This window comes from Pleurodeles waltl, chromosome 3_1 (genome assembly GCF_031143425.1).
Source record: "Pleurodeles waltl isolate 20211129_DDA chromosome 3_1, aPleWal1.hap1.20221129, whole genome shotgun sequence".
Taxonomy (NCBI): Eukaryota; Metazoa; Chordata; class Amphibia; order Caudata; family Salamandridae; genus Pleurodeles; species Pleurodeles waltl.
Genome location: NC_090440.1, coordinates 920,620,431 through 920,642,892, shown reverse-complemented (window position 1 = coordinate 920,642,892; position 22,462 = coordinate 920,620,431). Strand labels below are relative to the sequence as shown.

General features: G+C 42.0%; 1 protein-coding gene across 1 annotated transcript in view; it reads right to left on the bottom strand.

Moving 5' to 3' along the window:
• Positions 1–22,462, bottom strand: part of LOC138284760 (uromodulin-like) — a 631,564-nt gene that overhangs the window by 553,673 nt on the left and 55,429 nt on the right. Inside the window, exon 2 of the mRNA XM_069223898.1 lies at positions 13,461–13,478. Within this exon, the coding sequence (XP_069079999.1) occupies positions 13,461–13,478 (18 nt within the window). The remainder of the gene's footprint in view (positions 1–13,460; positions 13,479–22,462) is intronic.

Below are 22,462 nucleotides of genomic sequence, written 5' to 3'. Positions count from 1 at the left end.
TCTGTCCGATACCAATTGCAAAATGAGATCACAACTGTTCAGCAGTCTGCACTTGTCGATGTAAGCGGTCAGACAAAAAATGAAAAGTGAGGCTCCAAGGATGAAAAAAGAAACGGGTCTTTTGTATTATGTTCCGTTTAATATTCCTCCATATGCAGCTGTTGTAAGAGTATAGCTGCAGAGACCATTAATGACGGAGAAACCCAGTTGAAATAGCGTTGTGTCAACTACGGCAATAAATTATACTGGAGCTCCACGTTGAAGACGCTACCACATAAGAAGCGGAATGAAAGAGCTGAAGAAACAAAGTACGGTATTCTTCCAATAATCGGCAAGTCACCACAGGGCGCCGCCCAGCCACAAAGTAAGCAGTAAAGTAATTCAAATGGACGCAGAAAGAAATGCCGAGTCTTTTCACCGAGCGCCGAAGTCGGAAATAGTACTGGCGCTTCAGACGAAAAAATCAATATGAATGCAGCATGTATTTTCTGGCGGCCGGCCACGGAGTTCAACGTAATAAACAAACTTCAAATACTCGAAGTGAACTCATGTGGCCCGAGAGGGGTGGTGCGAAAACCGGCACAAGCAAGCCGGTAATTATGATTCACCAAAACAAGAAAGAAAAAAGTAAAGATCGCACGCTCAGGATTCAGGGCAAGTGAAAACAATGTTTAATCAAAGCACAATGCGTTTCGGCTGACACAGCAGCCTTGGTCACGTGATATTCACCACCAATCAACCATAGCTAAATACCATTAGTTCATAGACATAAAAGTAAGACAAACAACAGTTACAAGGTACAGGATAAGAACCTAAGAGTACAACCTTAAATAACATTACATTATACCAGGATTTTAGTGACTGGTGGAATCTATACCAGTACACATAATTGTCAAATATATAAATAAATAAATACATATAAATATATAAATATATAAATATACAAATATATAATTATACAACCATGTGACCATACAGAATAAATATGTAAAGGGATAAAATGTCATATAGAGGCAGAAGGTAAAACACCAAAATAGAACACCGGGCTAATGTATTATGTATTATCATAAAATATTATCACTTAAAGGCCCAACGGTGAACTATAATCACCCAATGCAAAGGATAAATCAAATAATTATTCCTAACCTGCAATGGTTATGATATTGATACCCCTATATCGCTTTTTACATAATTAATATTAATACACCAGACCAATAGTATAACAGAAATCCTTATGATATTTTCTTATCTTATAACCTGCACTGCCAACACCCAATAACGTGCAATACGACGAGAGCGGTGGCAGGTAGACATCAGCATTAATTTCAGCCGACCCAATGAATCTGAAAAAGATATATACACATATTGAATAAATGACCATAGTTACCCCAATCTAATCAACTCCTAAAACCATATCATAAACGATATATTAATTCTGAAAAAAGAAAAACTGATAAAACATCTCTTATTTAATATTCAGAAAAAAATATTCAGAAAAAAATATTCAGAAAAAAATATATATTAATACATTCTAATAGTACATTCATCTTTTCATAAATAAAATGATAGTCATCACTACCCGAATTCTACCCTATTCTAGTAGTATTTTACTCATCATACAAATGGGTATTCAGTTCTTCCCCAGTATTCAATCCTTTAGGTGTCTTGGTCTCTAGATCTAAAATATATTTTGACTCTTTCTTCCTCAATATTAGTTCCCTATTAGCCCCTCTATGGGATGAAGGGACATGTTCAATACCAAAATAGGACAACTGGGTCCAATCAGAACTATGTTTCTCTCTAAAGTGCCTTGCTACTGGGTAGTGATCATCAACTGAAGTTATGGCACGCATGTGTTCCAAGATCCGTTTTTTGACACTATGTTTGGTACTTCCAAAGTACCATCTTTTACAGGGACATTCCAATATGTAGATCACAAAAGGGGTACTGCATGTTATAAACTGATTAATTAGCCTGTTTTTACCAGGTTTACACAGTGCATACTGTTTACGCATAACACTATTACGGCATGCTTTGCAATGCCCACAAGGAAAAAAACCTTGAAGGCCATGGTCTCTAAGTTGAGATATGGTAGTGATATCATTAGATCTTAACATATCCTGTAAACTGCGTCCTCTTCTGTACGTAATCTGAGGTCTGTTTAATATCGAATCCCCAATGACGGGGTCACTCTTCAGTATCTTCCAATTTTTTGTGATGATATTCTTAATTTGTTTTGTATCATCACTATCATCACTATCATCATCATCATCGATTGCTTTTTTAATAACCCAATAAGAGTTAGCAGCACTGATGAAGCTTTTGCAATTGAGCAAAAAGAGATGATTATGAGGTTTAAACAGCGGGGATACCCTGATTGGGTTATTAAAAAAGCAATCGATAAAATCAAGGGAACAAAAAGAACTGATATTTTATTTGATAATATTCCCAAACAGAAGTTGGATGACAATGACGATACCAGACTGATTATGACTTTTAGTGATGATACAAAACAAATTAAGAATATCATCACAAAAAATTGGAAGATACTGAAGAGTGACCCCGTCATTGGGGATTCGATATTAAACAGACCTCAGATTACGTACAGAAGAGGACGCAGCTTACAGGATATGTTAAGATCTAATGATATCACTACCATATCTCAACTTAGAGACCATGGCCTTCAAGGTTTTTTTCCTTGTGGGCATTGCAAAGCATGCCGTAATAGTGTTATGCGTAAACAGTATGCACTGTGTAAACCTGGTAAAAACAGGCTAATTAATCAGTTTATAACATGCAGTACCCCTTTTGTGATCTACATATTGGAATGTCCCTGTAAAAGATGGTACGTTGGAAGTACCAAACATAGGGGGTTATTCTAACTTTGGAGGAGGTGTTAATCCGTCCCAAAAGTGACGGAAAAGTGACGGATTTACCACCAGCCGTATTACGAGTCCATTATATCCTATGGAACTCGTAATACGGCTGGTGGTATATCCGTCACTTTACCGTCACTTTTGGGACGGATTAACACTCCTCCAAAGTTAGAATAACCCCCATAGTGTCAAAAAACGGATCTTGGAACACATGCGTGCCATAACTTCAGTTGATGATCACTACCCAGTAGCAAGGCACTTTAGAGAGAAACATAGTTCTGATTGGACCCAGTTGTCCTATTTTGGTATTGAACATGTCCCTTCATCCCATAGAGGGGATAATAGGGAACTAATATTGAGGAAGAAAGAGTCAAAATATATTTTAGATCTAGAGACCAAGACACCTAAAGGATTGAATACTGGGGAAGAACTGAATACCCATTTGTATGATGAGTAAAATACTACTAGAATAGGGTAGAATTCGGGTAGTGATGACTATCATTTTATTTATGAAAAGATGAATGTACTATTAGAATGTATTAATATATATTTTTTTCTGAATATTTTTTTCTGAATATTTTTTTCTGAATATTAAATAAGAGATGTTTTATCAGTTTTTCTTTTTTCAGAATTAATATAGCGTTTATGATATGGTTTTAGGAGTTGATTAGATTGGGGTAACTATGGTCATTTATTCAATATGTGTATATATCTTTTTCAGATTCATTGGGGCGGCTGAAATTAATGCTGAGGTCTACCTGCCACCGCTCTCGTCGTATTGCACGTTATTGGGTGTTGGCAGTGCAGGTTATAAGATAAGAAAATATCATACGGATTTCTGTTATACTAGAGGTCTGGTGTATTAATATTAATTATGTAAAAAGCGATATAGGGGTATCAATATCATAACCATTGCAGGTTAGGAATAATTATTTGATTTATCCTTTGCATTGGGTGATTATAGTTCACCGTTGGGCCTTTAAGTGATAATATTTTATGATAATACATAATACATTAGCCCGGTGTTCTATTTTGGTGTTTTACCTTCTGCCTCTATATGACATTTTATCCCTTTACATATTTATTCTATATGGTCACATGGTTGTATAATTATATATTTGTATATTTATATATTTATATATTTATATGTATTTATTTATTTATATATTTGACAATTATGTGTACTGGTATAGATTCCACCAGTCACTAAAATCCTGGTATAATGTAATGTTATTTAAGGTTGTACTCTTAGGTTCTTATCCTGTACCTTGTAACTGTTGTTTGTCTTACTTTTATGTCTATGAACTAATGGTATTTAGCTATGGTTGATTGGTGGTGAAAATCACGTGACCAAGGCTGCTGTGTCAGCCGAAACGCGTTGTGCTTTGATTAAACACTGTTTTCACTTGCCCTGAATCCTGAGCGTGCGATCTTTACTTTTTTCTTTCTTGTTTTGGTGAATCATAATTACCGGCTTGCTCGTGCCGGTTTTCGCACCACCCCTCTCGGGCCACATGAGTTCACTTCGAGTATTTGAAGTTTGTTTATATATATATATATATATATATATATATATATATATATATTACCTAAGGCAGCTGCCAGTAGGTTGTTAAGGTTAGGACCTAGTTTCCGTAGGAGAATTTGTTTTTTCTTTGCCAATAACTTTGGAGCCAACTGAAGAATCATAGAATCATCGATACGTTTTCAAAACTCATACTTCACTGGGTTCAGTTGCTGTCTTGAACCTTTTGGAGTGATTCATCAAGGGGGGGGCTGAGAAAAAAGGGTGTCCCAAAACACCTTTTCCCCATTCATTTTCCCAAAGGAATTTTGAACACGACTACAGCCCGAAGCGCTGGACAGAACTGAAAGCTAACTCATGGTCCAGAAAACACGCTTTTCTGTCATTTGGTGTAAATCCATTCAGTGGCTTTAGAGATATTAAAGGGGAAAAAATATGGATACCTAGGCACTCAGATCATTTGTGAATTCAGCTGTTACGATGCTGATATCTGATTTGCAGCCAACACTTCAACGAGGAAGTGTTTGCAGCCATCTTGGGACTCGGATTCAGCCGAATCCCACAATAAAAGTACAAATCAAGAAAAGGGGCCATGGTAGGGCCACTCTGAGCCCCTAGCCTTGGTCAAGGGGTCCCTTACGGGCCCTGCCAGGGCTAAACAGCATTTAAAAATTCACAGATTTTTCTAAGATTTTTTTTTTTAAAAGGGAGGTTTCCCGCCCCCAGGTGGACCAGGTCCGGGGGGCATTGGAGGCTTAAAACAGGAAGGGAACACACAGGCCCCCCTCCTGCAACTTATATTAGTCCAGGGGACCTCCTCCTCTTGGGGGCGATGATGTTAAACTATGCAGGGGTCCGGGTGGCACCCCTGTGCCCCGAGGACCACCACCACCCCGGGACAAAATGTTTATTTGTAATGGGGAGGCCCATATGGCATTCCCCACAGCCCAGGCGACTGCCACTTTCTGGGGGCTGAATATGAAATTTATGAGGGGTGACCCGATGACTCCCCACAGCCCCAGCGACCACCACCTCCCTGGGGCTAAAATAACATGATGAAGGGGGTCCATTGTGGATCCCCGGCCCTGGGAACCACCACCTACCGAGAGCCAAATGAAAGATTTGAGAGGGGCCACACAGCCCCCATTAAGGAGTCAGTAATGGCCCTGGGGACCACCACCCCCCAGGGCCGGCTCCTACTATGTCAAAGGGTACACATCCTGGGTGATAGCTGTTTGCTCTGACTTGGCAAGTCTGAGCAAACACCCTGCTTCCAGTGGGCAAAAGCTGTGAAAGTGCTCTAGCCCACTGGAAGTAGAGGTTTAATTTCTTTCCTTGCTCCTAGAGATGCAGGCAGGGAAAGAGATGAACAATTGCTCTGACACACAGGGAGCTGCATCTCCCTGTGTGCAAGAGCAATGCTGGCTCCCGCAGGAGGCGGGGATCCTGCTGTGACCTTGGGGGCCTTGATGATCCCCTGGCAGTCCCACTGCACACTGAGTGCCCTAAGGGGCATCCACAAGGCATGGCCTGGCCCCAGGGGATGGTGTCCCTGGGGCTAAAACCGGCCCAGAGAGGGGGGGCGCACAGCCCCCTTCCTCTGTTTATTTATGGCTGGGTCCTGAGGGAAAATTGGCTCACGCAGGGGTGCTGTACAGACCCCCCCCCATTAAATGAGACTGGGAACCAGAAAATAGGGTCCCTGAGACCAAAATTGGACTGGGGAGGGGACCGCGCAGACCCCTCCCCTAGAGTCCATGGGTCTTCCTTTAAATTGTTACAAGTATGCAAATGTGCAAATCACCTGAAAAGTCTGCCCACTTGACACCACACTGTCCACCTTAGTAGTATGCAGAGGTCTTCCTGCTATTTGCCAGGATGATGTTCAGCTTACCAAGAGGTACCCCAGTGTGTTTGATGCTGAGGAATATGAGGTCTTCTCCACAAAACAAAGAGGCACTTATGTCAAACAGATAAGAGGAAGGACCCCTGTTTGGTGGAGATTTATGTCTTTGTAGTCTTGTTGGCCTCTCTATAGCAGGATTTTGGAGAAAGACGCACAAGGAACAATCACATTGCTAAACACACACAAGGCCACCTCACTCTTAGACATTTCATCATGGTCCATTATGCAGCTGTATTGTAGAATACACACCGGATATTTACCCAATGAGATAGCACTTACTAACTAACTAGTAGAACGTACAGTTGGGTAGACATTCTGTGCAAAACTGTGGACTTTTGTTGGATAAATGGGCAGGTGTGGATCCTTTGTGGCTGAGTCACTCACACAGCTACTGACACACCCACACAGACACTCACAGACCCACTCAGGCCCACGCACCCACTTACAGACCATCTGAGAGACTCATGCACTCATTCACAGACCCACTTAGAAACTCATGCACTCACAGACATATTCAAAGACTCATGCACTCACTCACAGACCCACTCAGAAACTCATGCACTTACTCACAGATGCACTCATAGAGTCATGCACCCACTCATAGGCCCACTTGGACACTCATGCATCCACTCACAGACCCACTCAGAGATTCACGCACCCACTCACAGACCCACTCAAAGACTCACGCACCCACTCACAGTCCCACTCAGAAACTCATGCACTCACTCACAGACCCATTCAGAGACTCATGCACCCACTCAGAGACTCAAGCCAGGCCCTGCAGCCAACCCCCTCCATGCACAGCCGAGGGCCATGCCCAGCGGTGTCTGAATTAACATATAGTAATTAAAATTACTTTACATTAAAAAAAAAACATAGAAATTCACTGAAAAAAACAAAGGGTACAGGGACGTTATAGTTAGGAAATAGAATTAAAAAATTTAGAAATTCACTTAAAAAAACACAGGTTACAGGGGCGTTATAGTTAGGTTCTGAATTTGCTGGTACAAATCTTTGAAATTCAGCAGTTAGAGTTATTTCAAGTAACTATAATTCGCACCCAAGGGTAACTATAACTCGCACCATCGCCTTACACTGCTAATTACCCCAGATAATACACCACTCATGACAACTTCTATAACATTACTAAAAATATAAATGAAGCATTAGCAGTCACATTAATGAAGAAAAAACTGTGCATGGTGAGGGCGTGAGTTATAGTTACCTTACCCCACACGCACATCTGTTGTCCTGGTAAAAACTGAATACAAACCTTACAAAAAGGAACACAAGATCACAAAATGAGAATTCACCTTGTGGTTGGAGAAACATTGCTGCAGGGTTTTTTTTCAAGTTGGCAAGTAATGGGTTATTTTCCTGGCAATCCAAGGGTGGCCAGGGTTTGCCAAGAGATAAACTGCCCACTCACCTGATTAGCCACAGTCCACCGGACTTATCCTTGATGAGGGGCTTAGACCTTTTGAGTCTGGACAAATTTGAACTCACATACAGGGGTGAAGCATTACCAGACCAGCCCCTAGTTACTCGTGCTTGCAGCTGCCCTTAGGACTACTGGGGCACTGTTAACTCCTTCCAGGTTCTTGCCATAAACACTCCCAGGGAATTGCCATGAATCAGGCTCTTGGGGTTCCCACAAATAATTGCTTTTTTGCACCAAAAATCCCTTGGATTGCCACATAGCTCTGCAAAGCTGAGGAAGCATCCACTGTTGACTCTGAGCCCCCTCCTTATTGCCCTTTCCTATTTTACCCTCTCTGTTACTTTCAGCCTGCTGCTTCAAGGGTCTCCCACATGTCTAACATGAATATGTGAGTGACCACATCAGATAAGTGTTCCCTGTCCTGTGCAAAGTACCCTTTCATATGTGAATTAATTAGGCTAAGCCTTATGAAACTGAAGCCTCTTTGTTCTGTAAATGTAGGCTTCCGACCTGGCACCATTCCAGGTGTGGGATTATCTTGGACCATATCAGTTTGCAAGAGCCCATGCACTTACCTATGTCAACCATTGTCTCCTTCATAGCCTGAGGCAGTGGACAGCAACCTATGGATGTTATCTCGTTTTACCAGTATGTTAGGATGCCTAGGTTCACCATCAAATGTCTGCCCTAGTTTGATTAACAGGTTCTCCTACCACATGCCCAGAAACCCCATCCACACTATACTGGTGTCTGAGAAACTCTGCACCCAGTTCCGCATCTTTTCCTTCTGTGCTGCCTTTACGAGGAAGGGATGTCTGATGATCCTAACCTTTACCCCCAGTAGGAAATAAAGGACAGGCATAGGATAGGCATCTTACACATCTGTTTAATGGCACAGTCAACCTTACGGTGCAGACTTCACAATCCACTAAATCGTTTATCCCCATTCTGAAAGGGGTACAAGGTACATGAGGCCCCGAGTCCGATGTACAGCTTTTAGAGGTAGGATTCCCACCTGCCCAAATTCTTGAGCCCAATCATTTACAAGTCCTCGGTTTGTAATTCTGTAAAACACTCCCATGTGGTGATTTGGTGCACCCAGAGTAACTCTCCCTCGTCACTTTGGCTTAATTAATCACCTTTTGTGTTTCAGCTTGCACTTTGCAGAGAACAAGGCGCTGTTGGCCACTCGTTAGGCCTTTAAGTCTATTTTTTAAGTATTCTTTTGTAAAAACGTCCTTACAGGTGATGACGCAGAAAAGAAGGTCTAACATATATTCATATATCATATAAGCAAAATCGTATAAGGTAGTGTGATTTTAGCAAAGAAAAATAATGTCCGTGGGAATTGTGCCCACGGGGTAGTTCGCCATTATTATAAACGAGCTTAATTAATCATGAAGAATTGACGAATGTAGTAATCAGTCATAATTGCAAATGTATTCTATGATTTTCTTGTTGAGACTGTTTTATGCTTAGCTTAAATTTAGCAAAGGCTTTGGCCTAGCTGCCTGGTCTCAAATTTAACTGTGTGGTTTTCACTTGTATTAACAAAGACATATTATTTTGCTTTAAGGTTGTATTTTTCCATTAGAGATGACTAATACACTTATACCAAGGTTTCGTGCTAGGATAGTTTCATCCCTTTTGAAGCAAGGTCAGTTTCTGCAGGTGCGGCAATAAAAGCACTGATACCGAAATAATTGGCAAACTTTGTTGCAACTTGTGTTCCAAAGCTCCAAGGACACCTTATGCAAAAATGAGTACTAGGAGAAAGACACTATTCATTGGTCAAGTTGAAGCCACCCTATGAAACCTCCAATGGAAGACCCTGAAGAATTTGGAATGTTTCTTACTTAAACCCACCGGACAAAGATAAGTCAGCCATTTTTCCTTGATGCCATTTTGAAGCAAGATTCAAGAAGCCATTTTGGAACGAGCCCTTTGATACCTTCCTCTGTCACAGAGATAGAGACTTTAAGGGGAAACATCCTTTATGCCGACTTTTTTATAACGAAGTCCTGATAAACGAAAGCGGAACAACGTTTTCTTTAACCACGACTTCGTTATTTTCTGCCTTAACCACGCATGTCCTGAACAACAAACATGCATGGTTAAGGTACAAACAAGGGAGTCGGCTGAGGAGGACGACGCAGATGAGGCAACGACTCAGGTAAGTGGGGGGTTTTAGGTTTTGGGGTGGGGTTGGGGGGTGGGGCGTTTTTGGTTTTGGGGAGGGGGTGGGGGGTCGGGGTTTTAGGTTTTGGGGTGGGGTTGGGGGGGTGGGGCGTTTTAGGTTTTGGGGAGGGGGTGGGGGGTCAGGGTTTTAGGTTTTGGGGTGGGGTTGGGGGGTGGGGCGTTTTTGGTTTTGGGGAGGGGGTGGGGGGTCGGGGTTTTAGGTTTTGGGGTGGGGTTGGGGAGGTGGGGCGTTTTTGGTTTTGGGGAGGGGGTGGGGGGTCGGGGTTTTAGGTTTTGGGGTGGGGTTGGGATGGTGGGGTGAGGCATGCAGGATCAATGGGTGCCTATTACTAATGACTTTACCAGGAATGCCTTTACAACGAAATTTCGTTGTTAAGGCATTCGTGGTAAAGGCATTAGTAATAACAACAAGGTCGGTGTTCTGACCTCGTTGTTTAGACACCCGTTGTTTTGTCAGTCGGCATTCCGTTGTACAACCAGACTTTACGAATTCTCACCCTAGAGACTTTAACTTTAATTTTGCCCCGTCTTGCCCATGCAGTAACTTTGCCCCATTCTCCTTGCTGCAGCAAGGAAACTTGCCTTAACTTTGCCCCCTTGAAATCGGCCCCATGCTGATCGAACCGATACCTGAAGGACGAAGACTTTTCTTGAATGCTGATTGTATTTGGTAATTATGAAAGGATAATTGTATTATGCATTGTGTTTTCCTTCCTAGGTACCAACTGCTTATTTTGACAGGGCCCAAGCTAGAAGTTTTCTAAATTTGTGTTGACTAATTTTTTTTTGCATGAAGCCCCACATGCCAATGCTAATTAGAGGCTAGTTGAGGTATTCATCTGATGCACCATGCTAAAATTTAAATCTTGTTATGGTGACCGATGTATGCAATTAGTCAAATTCAGTTGCTTATATTAGTGATTTGCATTGCTATAACCGAGTGTATTATAATCCAGATTTTGCGTAGATTGCGTTTCTTCCGCAGCTATGGACAACTAGTAATGTTTGTATACATATATCATTTGATTTTGAGACTTATATACATTGTGTTAGCTTTGTTAATATAGGGAAATAAACTCATTAACTTTTAATAAACTGGTGTGGTTATTCATGACTGAAAGGTCATGGTGTGACAATTACTGATTGTTATTGATTCTTAATGTATTGTTGATTATAATTAGTTATCGATGATTGATTTGAGTTATCCGACTATTCTTGGATGAGGAGAGCCCAACTAGGTTAAAAGGTCCACCGACCTCCAGCGTGTCCAAGTACAAGAAATTTATAAGGACTGGACGCGCTATCACAGGCCAGTCCTTAATTGCTCATGCTTGCAGCTGCTCTTAGGACTACCAGCAGTAAATAATGTATTGAGTACCATGTAAAAAAAACACAACCAACTCCGTGTTTAATTCACCACAATGAAACTGGAGTATATGTATGGAATGGTTTTCTTGAGAGCCTAGTCTTAATCCCAGTAACTAGCACTAACCAATACTCACAGGATTCACCAATGGTCCTGGGTTCCGAATCAGTGTGATGCTTTAACTGCTCATCAGGGATAGTAAGCACTATATGATACAATCACAAGACAATACCTACCATGCTAGGCAATCAGACCTGGACCCACCGTAGGATCCAACAGCAACCATCTCTAGTGATCTGACCTGATGCTGCGTGAGTAAGATGCACTCCAAGACACACATCTCTGCCAACTTTCTCTGAATGCTCCACCTAGGAAAGTTCTTGAGTACCAAAAAGATTAACTGTACGAACCTTATAGTTCCTACAAATGTCATGAAACTATCTATTCAAAAGCTATGTCATGGGAGTGACTAACTGTGGCTTGGTTAGCCAAAAGGCTGCTATAATGTTCCTAGGAGTATCTACTAATCATGAGTATGGGTACATCCACCCTCAAGATGTTGACTGATGCTTTCCTCAGTTTACCTTTAGTCCTCTACCTCAGCAATTTGTGGTGTTGTCTTGCTGGCTGATGTGCAAAGTGAGTATTGAAATGTACATTGTAGCGAAAATTCGTACTGTCTTCATCTGTAATGAAACACAGTCTGGGTTTAATAAGATCCAAATCTAATTTAGTGTTTTCAACTGCACTAAGACCATGAAAGAGGAGGCAGCCAGGTCTGCCTGAAATGCCCTCCCGCTGCCCACTATACTTAGGAAGTAACCCAGGGGTCTGCCAGAGTCTGCAAGCAAACTCTCCCCACTGAACTCTGGGCCTGGTTTAGAGTTTGACAGACAGGTTACTCCATCACAAACGTGATGGATATCCTGTCCGCTGAATTACGAGTTCCATAGGATATAATGGAATCACAATACGGTGGACGGGATATCTGTCATGTTTGTGACAGAGTAACCCCATCCTTCAAACTCTAAATCCGGCCCGATATGTCCCTGCCCACTCACTTGTCACGACCTCAGCAGGCACAATCTATTGTACGTCACATCACAAATTATACCCAGCTGACCTGCATTCATGGTTTATGCATGCTGTTTTGTGATGCAGAGTACACATAAACAATGGCTTTTAACTGTATAATTAAATATAACCAAACCGCAATGCTTAAATCTGTGCCTTGAGATACAATCACAGTAACTAGGGGCCTGGTTTAGATAAAGAAATAATGGTATTTAGATTTCAGTGGATGGGATATCCGTCATCGTTGTAACGAAGTAACCCCTCAGCTAATATCTAAATCAGACCCTTGGTCCTTTGAGTATTGCTGCTGGTGTTTCCTTCTGTGGAATGAAAGCTCTGAAGCATTATGCAGCTTTTTTACTTTAGTTGTACTGTAGTATTGTAATAATGTGCAATTTGTCCTCTGCATTGTAGGACTCAATATGTGAATATCGATTTATTAGTACAATTCATGCAAATTACAAGTTTTATTAGGGTACATTTATTTTCACTGGCATGGCATTCACATGGGACATTAACTTTACATTAAACAAACACCCCAGAGATTCCCTGTAAAATAGCAGCTAAAGTGAAATTTTGGTTACTAAACCAAATTGAAAATAATATCTCAATCGACCAGTAATCATTAGCTGAACAATCCATAACTCAAGCCCCTGCCTTGCAAACCATAAATTATACCCCAAATGCAGTTCTCATGACCTCGACCATAATGGAACAAATGACATCTCAAATGACACAGATGACATCAATGGTTACATTACATATCATCTACAAATGGACATAGTTGATGACCTCGCTACCAATGGAGTATCATTTGTTTGGCTATGCTATCATGTAATGATGTTTTTCTGTTAAATTCTGTCATTTATTAGATAACACTTTTGGGAGTCGCATTTGAGATATTAATTATGGTTTGCCTAGCCTGGGTGCAAGCTGTGGTTTGTTCAGTTAACTTCAACTGGCCAATTTCCCCGTTTAAGTTGCCAGACCTCCCCCATAAGGCTTCTGCTGTATAGTTATCAGCAGCCTGGCAGCTAGCAATATTATCCATATGATAAAAAAGTAACACTCACCATAGCAGGTCACTGCTCCTGTGGAGAAGAGAGATAAACAATATTAATATTGACCGCCGTTTCCATGGCTAGGTTAATGGAAAAGAGCATTGAAAATAATAACTAACATGTAATGGTGGAATACTTCAGCAATATCAGCCAGTGACTTCTCCAACATCTTGGTTGGTCTGACTGGCTAACAATTGAATGAAGAGAGGCTTTATGTCTACTTGCCAGGGGCTAAAAGCAAATCACAATACCTACACTCATGACTCAATTTCGCTTGTCTCTGCTACTACGGAGTTATGTGTTATTTATTGGTGTATGAAGTCTTGTATTTTCGCAGACTTTTGCAGAAATTGTGCACATTTATGTAAATGGCATGAAGTCTGTTTTGCTTGGTATGCTGAACTGCAAAGACAGCTTGTGCTTAAAACTCTTGTGAGTTACCAACAGATTAGTTCAAGCAGATAATATCTCTCCGCTTGGCATTTTCTAATCAACCCAGTCTCTTGTGAGTAAAAAACGAAAAAAGCAAGATCGTGTAACTGAGAAATGTATCCATTTTGCAAAACTACACGTAATTTGTAATTCACACATTTCACAAATGCAATAAAAAATTCACCTGGGCCTTCTTTGCACACATTTTGCCCCATTCTAATTTTTCTTAACTACTTCAATAGAATGTTTGTTTTAAGAAGTCTGAAAACAGTTGCCCACGATACTGTCTTAACAGTGTGGCGTGCAGACGGGCATTTTATTACCGGTGTACATTCGTTTTGTCAGTCATTATGGCTCTCGGGTTACTCTCTTCCTCCGTCAGTGGTGGTGGGACAAGTAGTCATAAATGATAAAATGGGCTAAGGTTGTCAGTCCCTACCTAACTAGAGCATTGCAGATCAATAACTAATAACGCTTTCCTTCCTGGGCTGCAGAAACTCTACAGACCACGGAGAGCCAGTGGTTGTGCTAAAGAGCCGATAAAAACACGTCCAAATGCATGAAACAATAGTTGTTCTTGGTTTTTACTTATTTATCAGCGAATGCACCACTCTAATTACATGTTGATTGTTGAAAAACACTTTTCCCTATTGAAACACTTCAAATAGAGTCACTAACAAAAATGATTGGAGGCCCTTTGTTAGACCTGGTTACTGTGGTCCCAGGGCATTCGGAAATTACTCTGCTACTATTGTGAAATTGAAGTACTTTACCACTGGTGTCTTGAGCCTACCGTACAATGGGACTCCAAATGGGTTTTCCACTACTTCCCTTTAGCACTTGACTCTCAATGATTAACACTCCTCGGCAATCCAAGGCTTGCTGAAGAGGTAATGAGGATTAGGCACTCAGAACATAATAAAATGCAACAATATTGCCCTATAACTGAGTGCCCACTCAGTGGTTTTCTTCTATAAATAGAAAAGTAAATTAAGACCTTTAAACAAAACACTAGGCACCCAAAAAAAAGATAAACAAAGAAAACTAGAACTTTTTAGATCATCCCAAGCCAGAGAGCTGGTCCTAAATGTTACTATAGTAACTTTGCACTAGAACATTCCTTAACATTGGAGTCTATGTCCAATGCAAGTCTGTAGAGGTGTTCATGAACATTTCTGGACTTCACAAACACGGAACCAAGCAGTGTTCGCGAGTACAAAACCAAGGCTCACAGATCATTGATCGATTACTTTAAAGAGGACAGTTAACACAGAACGGTCACAAGCATGGTCCATGTCAGTCAAAAGCTAAATGAGAATTTCATCTCTTTAGTCACAGCGCTGTATGCGTCCTGCTGCACTTCAGATCAAACCATTTACTTTGCTGAAATTTATGCCACTGCTGACGGTTGAAATGTTTTAAAAAGTTTTTGATCATTTTCCTAACCTAACTTTATGACCAAAAGGGGTAGATAAACCCTTCCCAAGCCTGGAAAACTAAATGGTAGCAAAATAGGTTAAGGGGGCACTGTCCAGTGCTTACTGCCTGGGAGCAGTTCACAGGGGTCTGCTAGCCCAACAGCTTCAGTGGGGTTGTTTACCTTGAATACCCAATCCAGAAGATCTAGACAATCAAATATCGAGGACAAAATATTGAATGTATTAAAAAGTAATTCTAGATGTCCTATACATATATGTATCTTCGAAATCCTTAGATATAGCGTTAGGAATAGTAAATCTATGCTTTCATGTTTGCATTACCTTTCAAAGTCAAAGAAGTCTTTATTCGGCCAATTATGGCCATAAAAGATAAAAGGCACCAAACAAATATACAATAAAAACATGGAACAAAAAAAAAACAATCATAATAAAGTAAATAAAAGCCATGCATAAAATGTTTAATTTCACAGCAACTGCAGAGACCTGAATCAATTATTTACACATAGCAGCAGATACATAAGAGAAAAGCGAAAGACCTACAGCCAGGAAACATCCTGAACAACTAGGTCTAAACCACTACTTGCCTGAACCACTACTGCTAAACAACTAAAAAGTCTCTACAACTAAGTACTGAACAACTACTGTCTAAACACCAATTGTGCCTGAATAACAATTGCCTGAACAACTAATTTTAAGGTAAGGTTTTATTTTTGTTTTTTATGGTTTATTAGTTGTTTAATATAATATATATATACATATATATATATGTATATATATATATATATATATATATATATATATATATATATATATATATATTAGTTGTTCAGGCAATTGTTATTTGGGCACAATTGTTGTTTAGACAGTAGTTGTTCAGTACTTAGTTGTAGAGACTTTTTAGTTGTTTAGCAGTAGTGGTTTAGGCTATAGTTGTTGAGGACCTAGTTGTTCTGTCACATATTCCCTACAGCCATAACATATAGGACATAAAAAGAGGGAGCAGCGTAGGAATACTACATAGATTTTGCGCACAGATATCACTAAATAGATGACAGACAAATCTCAGGATAAGCAATTGCCCCTCCTTTGGTGTTTTAAGGGCTGCCTTAAGGAAATAACTCAACCTCGCACAGATGATGGGGGTATTCAACAATAGAAGGAGATAAAGGGCTACTCGACAACTAAGATGACCCAATGACATTAAAAGGGGTATTATAAAGCATCTACGCTGGTAGTTAAAAAAGTTGCAAAAAACATAAAATGTAAAAGTGACTGCTTCGCGGTGTCATCCCAGTGACAAGGTGGACCAGGACTCCCCAATGGATCAATTTGCTTGCCAAAGCACTAGAGCCTCCAGACCGTTCCGGCCCTAAATTGAAAAAGAAAAGGTCTCTCTCCACGGGTAAGATCTACAGAAAAATAAAAAACTGTCTCTGCAACAACAAAAAAACTATTTTTCATTAACTCACTTTGAAGCCTTCTTTCATCACAGGACTGCAAAAATAGCTGCTTAACTCTCCCTTCTTGATACTCTAGGGTGTTGTGAATGGATCTGACAGCCCTAATGCCTGAAGTGTTTTGGAGATATTACTTAAACATGAGATTAGATGTCCCTTATCTGGATTAAAACAATCATTAACAATGTCTCTACAGAAACACACCTGGGGATTAGTCCATATATTAATCCACAACAGCAAAGGTGCCAACTGCACACTGCCTTTTATTATAACACCGTCGTAGCTTCACATGAACAATAGAGCTAGAGGCAGTTGGGTGTAAAATTAATAGTCTCCAACATATGCGATTTTCCTCATATTGAAGAGGGGAACTGTGATGGCACCCCAGACCCTCGCCCCGTAAGTGGCTGCCGCAACACTCTGGGCATTAAATACAGTTAAATGGAGACGAACAGTGCCTTTCCCTTTAAAACTAGAAAGATTAAAACAGGAAGGCCTACTTAGCTTAAAACGTGCCTTGATCACCTGAGACTGCCAGGATCCTGTAGCATAAAAAGTGACCCCTAAATAACTAAAATCGCACATACTACAAAGAGAATGCCCCTTCACAATAATTTTACGGATATTTGATTTGCCCGGCCCACATGCCATAATCTGAGACATCCCTTAATTAGTTACCTGGTCAAGATTGCTCATAAAGCTGACGAAGCGGTCCACTGGCAACCTCAAAGCATGAGTTCTTGCCAGTAGGACCGCATCCTCCGCATAGAGCAACGTGGACACCTGAATACTGGCTAATCTAGGGGTGTCACCTGAGTAGCAGTCAAGTGAGAACAGAGACCATTCATGTAAATGGTAAAAATAAAAGAGCCAAAATAGAGCCTTGGCGCGCTACTCGCCGAAGGCAAAATTCTGAGGACATTTCACCACTTGTGCTCAGATGAACTTTGGCCGCTAGGTCAGTGTGCAGGTTATGGAGGAAATTCACCAGAGGTAGCTCCACACCTAGGTCCAGCAACATCGTCCATAACTTGGAACTATTTACAGAATCGAACACAGTTGATAGGTCCATAAAGGCCAAATATATGGGCCAACGCTTAATAAAAGTATATTTATTTATTACTAAATTCAGCTTTAAGCATTGCTCTACCGTACCTAGACCGGGGCGGAACCCAAATTGAAAGGGAGGTAGAATATTACGCTCTTGCACTGGAAACATCACTAACAACGCTGTCAATGCGACTCTGTGCATTGACCATGCTGCTATTACTACGCAAATGCCATTACTACACATGCGTTTAGCATGCATGCCTTTACCACGCATATGTATAGTAGCAGCAGAGAGAGCAGTCTGGCCAGGACAGGAAGGAGCAGCGACTAGAAGAGAGAGGTAAATGGGGTGGAGTTTAGGGGGGGGTCGGGGTGGTTTTTAGGACAGGGTGGGGTAGGTTTTATGCTTTAGGGTGGGGGGTCAGGGGTCAGGGATCAGGGTAGTTTTTAGTACAGTATAGGTTTTAGGGTTTGGGGAGGGGGGTTGGGGTAGTTTTTAGGACAGGGTAGGGTAGGTTTTAGGGTGGGGGTTGGGGTCGTTTTTAGGACAAGGTAGGGTAGGTTTTAGGGTGGGGGTTGGGGTAGCATTTAGGACAGGGTAGGTTAGGTTTTAGGACAGGGTAGGCTTTAGGGTAAGGCCGGGGGGTCAGGGGGGTTGGGGGAGTTTTTAGGACAGGGCAGGGTAGGTTTTAGGAAAGGATAGGGTAGCTTTGAGGGTTTAGGTTGAAGGCAGAGGGGGTCAGGGTAGTGTTTAGGCCAGGGAGGAGTAGGGTTTAGTGTTCAGGGTGGAGGTGGGGGGTCGGGTAGTTTTTAGGGCAGGGTGGGGTAGTTTTTAGGACAGAGGGTAGGTTTTAGGACAGGGCAGGGTAGCTTTTAGGGTTTATGGTGGGGCCAGGGGTTCAGGGTAGTTTTTAGGACAGGTCAGGGTAGTTTTTTGAGTTTGGGGCTGGCGGTCAGGGTAGTTTTTAGGACAAGGTGGGGTAGTTTTTAGGACAGGGTAGATTTTAGGGTTTAGGATGGGGTGGGGTGTTGAGGTAGTTTTTAGGACAGGGCAGGGTAGCTGTTAGGGTTTAGAGCGGGAGGGGTAGTTTTTAGGACGGGTCTGGGTAGGTTTTGTAGTCAGTGCAGGTAGCTTTTAGGGTTTAGGGTGGGCACAGGGTAGTTTGTAGGACAGGGCAGGGTAGGTTTTAGGGGTTAGGGCCGTGGTGGGGGCTGGGGTAGTTTTTAGGAAAGGGTGTGGTAATTTTTAGAACAGGGTAGGTTTTAGGGATTAGGGCACGGTGGGGGTAGTTTTTAGGACAGGGCAGGGTAGGTTTTAAGACAGGGCAGGGTAGGGCAGGGCGGTTAAGGCTCAGGGCAGAGGGTGGAAGGAGCAGTTTTAAGGCCTGGACAGGTGGATTATGGTGTCAGGTGTAGGGGGCATGGCTGGGGGGAATTTACCATGCATGTTCTTTTACCAAACATGATTTTACAATGAAATTTGTTGTAAAGGCATGCGTGGTAAAGATGCGGTCATTGTACAGACCATGTTGTAAAGGCATGTGTAATATACGCATGCATTGTTCCATCACACATCCCATTGCGCCCATGCAGCCAGGTGATTTTTAGTCATCCTGCCTATGATTTTAAATGAACTATCAATGAGACAGATAGACCTGTAACACTTGGGTGTCATATGGTCTTTCTTTTTGAAAATGGGCACAATAGAAGATAGAGACCAAGAGCATGCGATGTGCATGTTCAAAGAAGAATTAAAGACATTCGTAATTCAGGGCCTCATAGATGTATATTACATTTGATAAGATCCATTGGGATTCCATTTGGGTTCTGTTGTACAGCTAGCTCAACAGCTAGGATACAGTAAAAGATAGCACATTAAGTACTTTAGTATGCAAGGTTTCAGCCATCTCTACATTCTCTTCTGAGTGATAAATAGCCGTAAAATGGGAGATCAAATCAGAATCTAAAATATTACATTGCAGCAAAGGTCCTTCAGGGGCTCTCCTTAGCCTAAGTTTCTTAAATAGACTCCAAAAGGTCTTACTATTTTTTCCCACCGATGCTGATTCCTGGAGTTCCAAATCCCTCTTATGGAAGGCCTCCTTCTTAAGTTTAAGATTAATCGTATATGCCAGGCAAGCAGCCTGAACCTCGGTCTGTACTCTCAGGATGGTAGTCAATACATCTCTTAATTTCCGGCTTGTGGCCGAGCAGTGCCCACCAAACCATCAGGGATCCCCACTATCCGTCTTAAATGGTTTAAGGACGAACTGCTTAACAGCCTGATTCAAGCTGTCGAAATAGATTAGCACTGCTTCTACATGCTCTTCTGCCAGGCATTTTAAAAACAACCTCCAATGCTGTTTCAGAAGTCCAGACAGCACAGGTAAATGATCTTTGAGCAGCCAAATAAGTCTACGGCCATCAGTAAGGGTGTTGTGTATGAAAAATAGCATTAGTAGGTGTTATCCACTTACAAGGAAGCAGACACCCTAAAGTAAGTAGGGTATTATTGTCACCCCAATCAGTCTGCACAGCCTCCCCACTAATAAACCGATGGAGGAGGTTCCTGGTAACAAATATATAATCAATGGTTGACGCCCGACCATGTACTCTAAACATTGGGAGTTAAGGCTCGTCCCCTCCAAGGGTGTCCATTAGACTAATTAGATTGTGTGTAGCTAAATATCTGTCATGACTGGATTCCTCATTACCAACCAATTTAGCATTGAAATCTCCACCCATCAGATAGGGGGGCTGCAGGCTAAATACACCCTCAGAGGATTCCAACTTAGAAAAAAAATTAAACAGCTGCTCATAATAAACACATGTGGGGTTAACTAAATCATTATTATTGAAATTAATTAGATAAAAAACAAAACAAGTGTTGCTGTCCATTAATTTTAGAGTTAAAAGGCAGGTGTCAATAACTGTAACTTCTACTTGGAGATTTAAGATGAACAAATCCCAAGGCCTCCTATGACTCTAGCACGTGAGGAAGTGATATCTAGACTAAAGTAATAAGCAAACTGTAGGAGGCTGGCCTGGCTTATAGTGGGTACCTGATGGTACTTACACCTTGTGCCAGGTCCAGTTCTACCTTATTAGTAGATTAGTAGTGTTCTAGCAGCTTAGGCTGATAGAGGTAGCTATAGCAGAGCAGCTTAGGCTGAACCAGGAGACATGCAAAGCTCCTACTATTAGGCGCTACAATGTCTCTGGTAGTCTTCTTGCTACTTTGTTGCAGTTTTGCAGGCATCCTGGAGCAGTCAGCAGTCGATACTTGGCAAAAGTCAAAGAGAGAGGTACAGAGGAACTCTGATGAATTCTTGCAAGTCGTTATCTGAGGAAAAGCTCCATAGGATAGACCCTAAATAGCCCTCAGAGGAGGATTGGCCACCTAGTGAGGTAAGCACCTATCAAGAGGGGTCTCTGACGTCACCTACTGGCACTGGCCACTCAGAGGTCTCCATTGTGCCCTCACACCTCTGGATTCAAGATGGCAGAGGTCTGGGACACACTGGAGGAGCTCTGGGCACCACCCCTGGCGTGGTCATGGACATGGGAGTGGTCACTCCCCTTTCCTTTGTCCAGTTTCGCACCAGAGCAGGGGCTGGGGGTTCCCTGAACTGGTGTAGACTTGCTTATGCAAGTAGGGCACCATCTGTGCTCTTCAAAGCATTTCCAGAGGCTGGGAGAGGCTACTCCTCCCCAGCCCTTAACACCTATTTCCAAAGAAAGAGGGTGTAACACCCTTTCTCAGAGGAAATCCTTTGTTCTGCCTTCCTGGGACTGGGCTGCCCAGACCCCAGGAGGGCACAACCCTGTCTGTGGGGTGGCTGCAGCAGTAGCTGAAGTGAAAACCCCAGAGAGCTGGTTTGGCAGTACCCGGGGTCCATGGTGGAGCCCTGGGGATGCATGAAATTGGCACCCCAACACCAGATTTGGCATGGGGGGGACAATTCTATGATCTTAGACACATTACATGGCCATATTCGGAGCTACCATTGTGAAGCTACATATAGGTATTGACCTATATATAATGCGCACGTTTAATGGTGTCCCTGCACACACAAGGTCTGGGGAAATTGCCCTGAACTATGTGGGGGCACCTTGGCTAGTGCCAGGGTGCCCTCACACTTAGTAACTTTGCACCCAACCTTCACTAAGTAAGGGTTAGACATAGAGGTGACTTATAAGTTACTTAAGAGCAGTGTAAAATGGCTGTGAAATAACGTGGACGTTATTTCACTCGGAATGCAGTGGCAGTCCTGTGTAAGATTTGTTTGAGCTCCCTAGGGGTGGCAAAAGAAATGCTGCAGCACACAGGGATCTCCTGGAACCCCAATACCCTTGGTACCTAGGTACCATTTACAAGGGAATTATAAGTGTGTTCTAGTGTGCCAATTAGAATTGGTGAAAATGGTCACTAGCCTATAGTGACCATTTTAAAGGCAGAGAGAGCATAAGCACAGAGGCTCTGAGTAGCAGAGCCCCAGTGACACAGTTAGTCACTAAACAGGTACACACATTCAGGCTACAAACTATGAGCACTGAGGTCCTGGTTTGTAGGATCCCAGTGAGACAGGCAAAAACAAACTGACATACAAGTAAAAATGGGGGTAACATGCCAGGC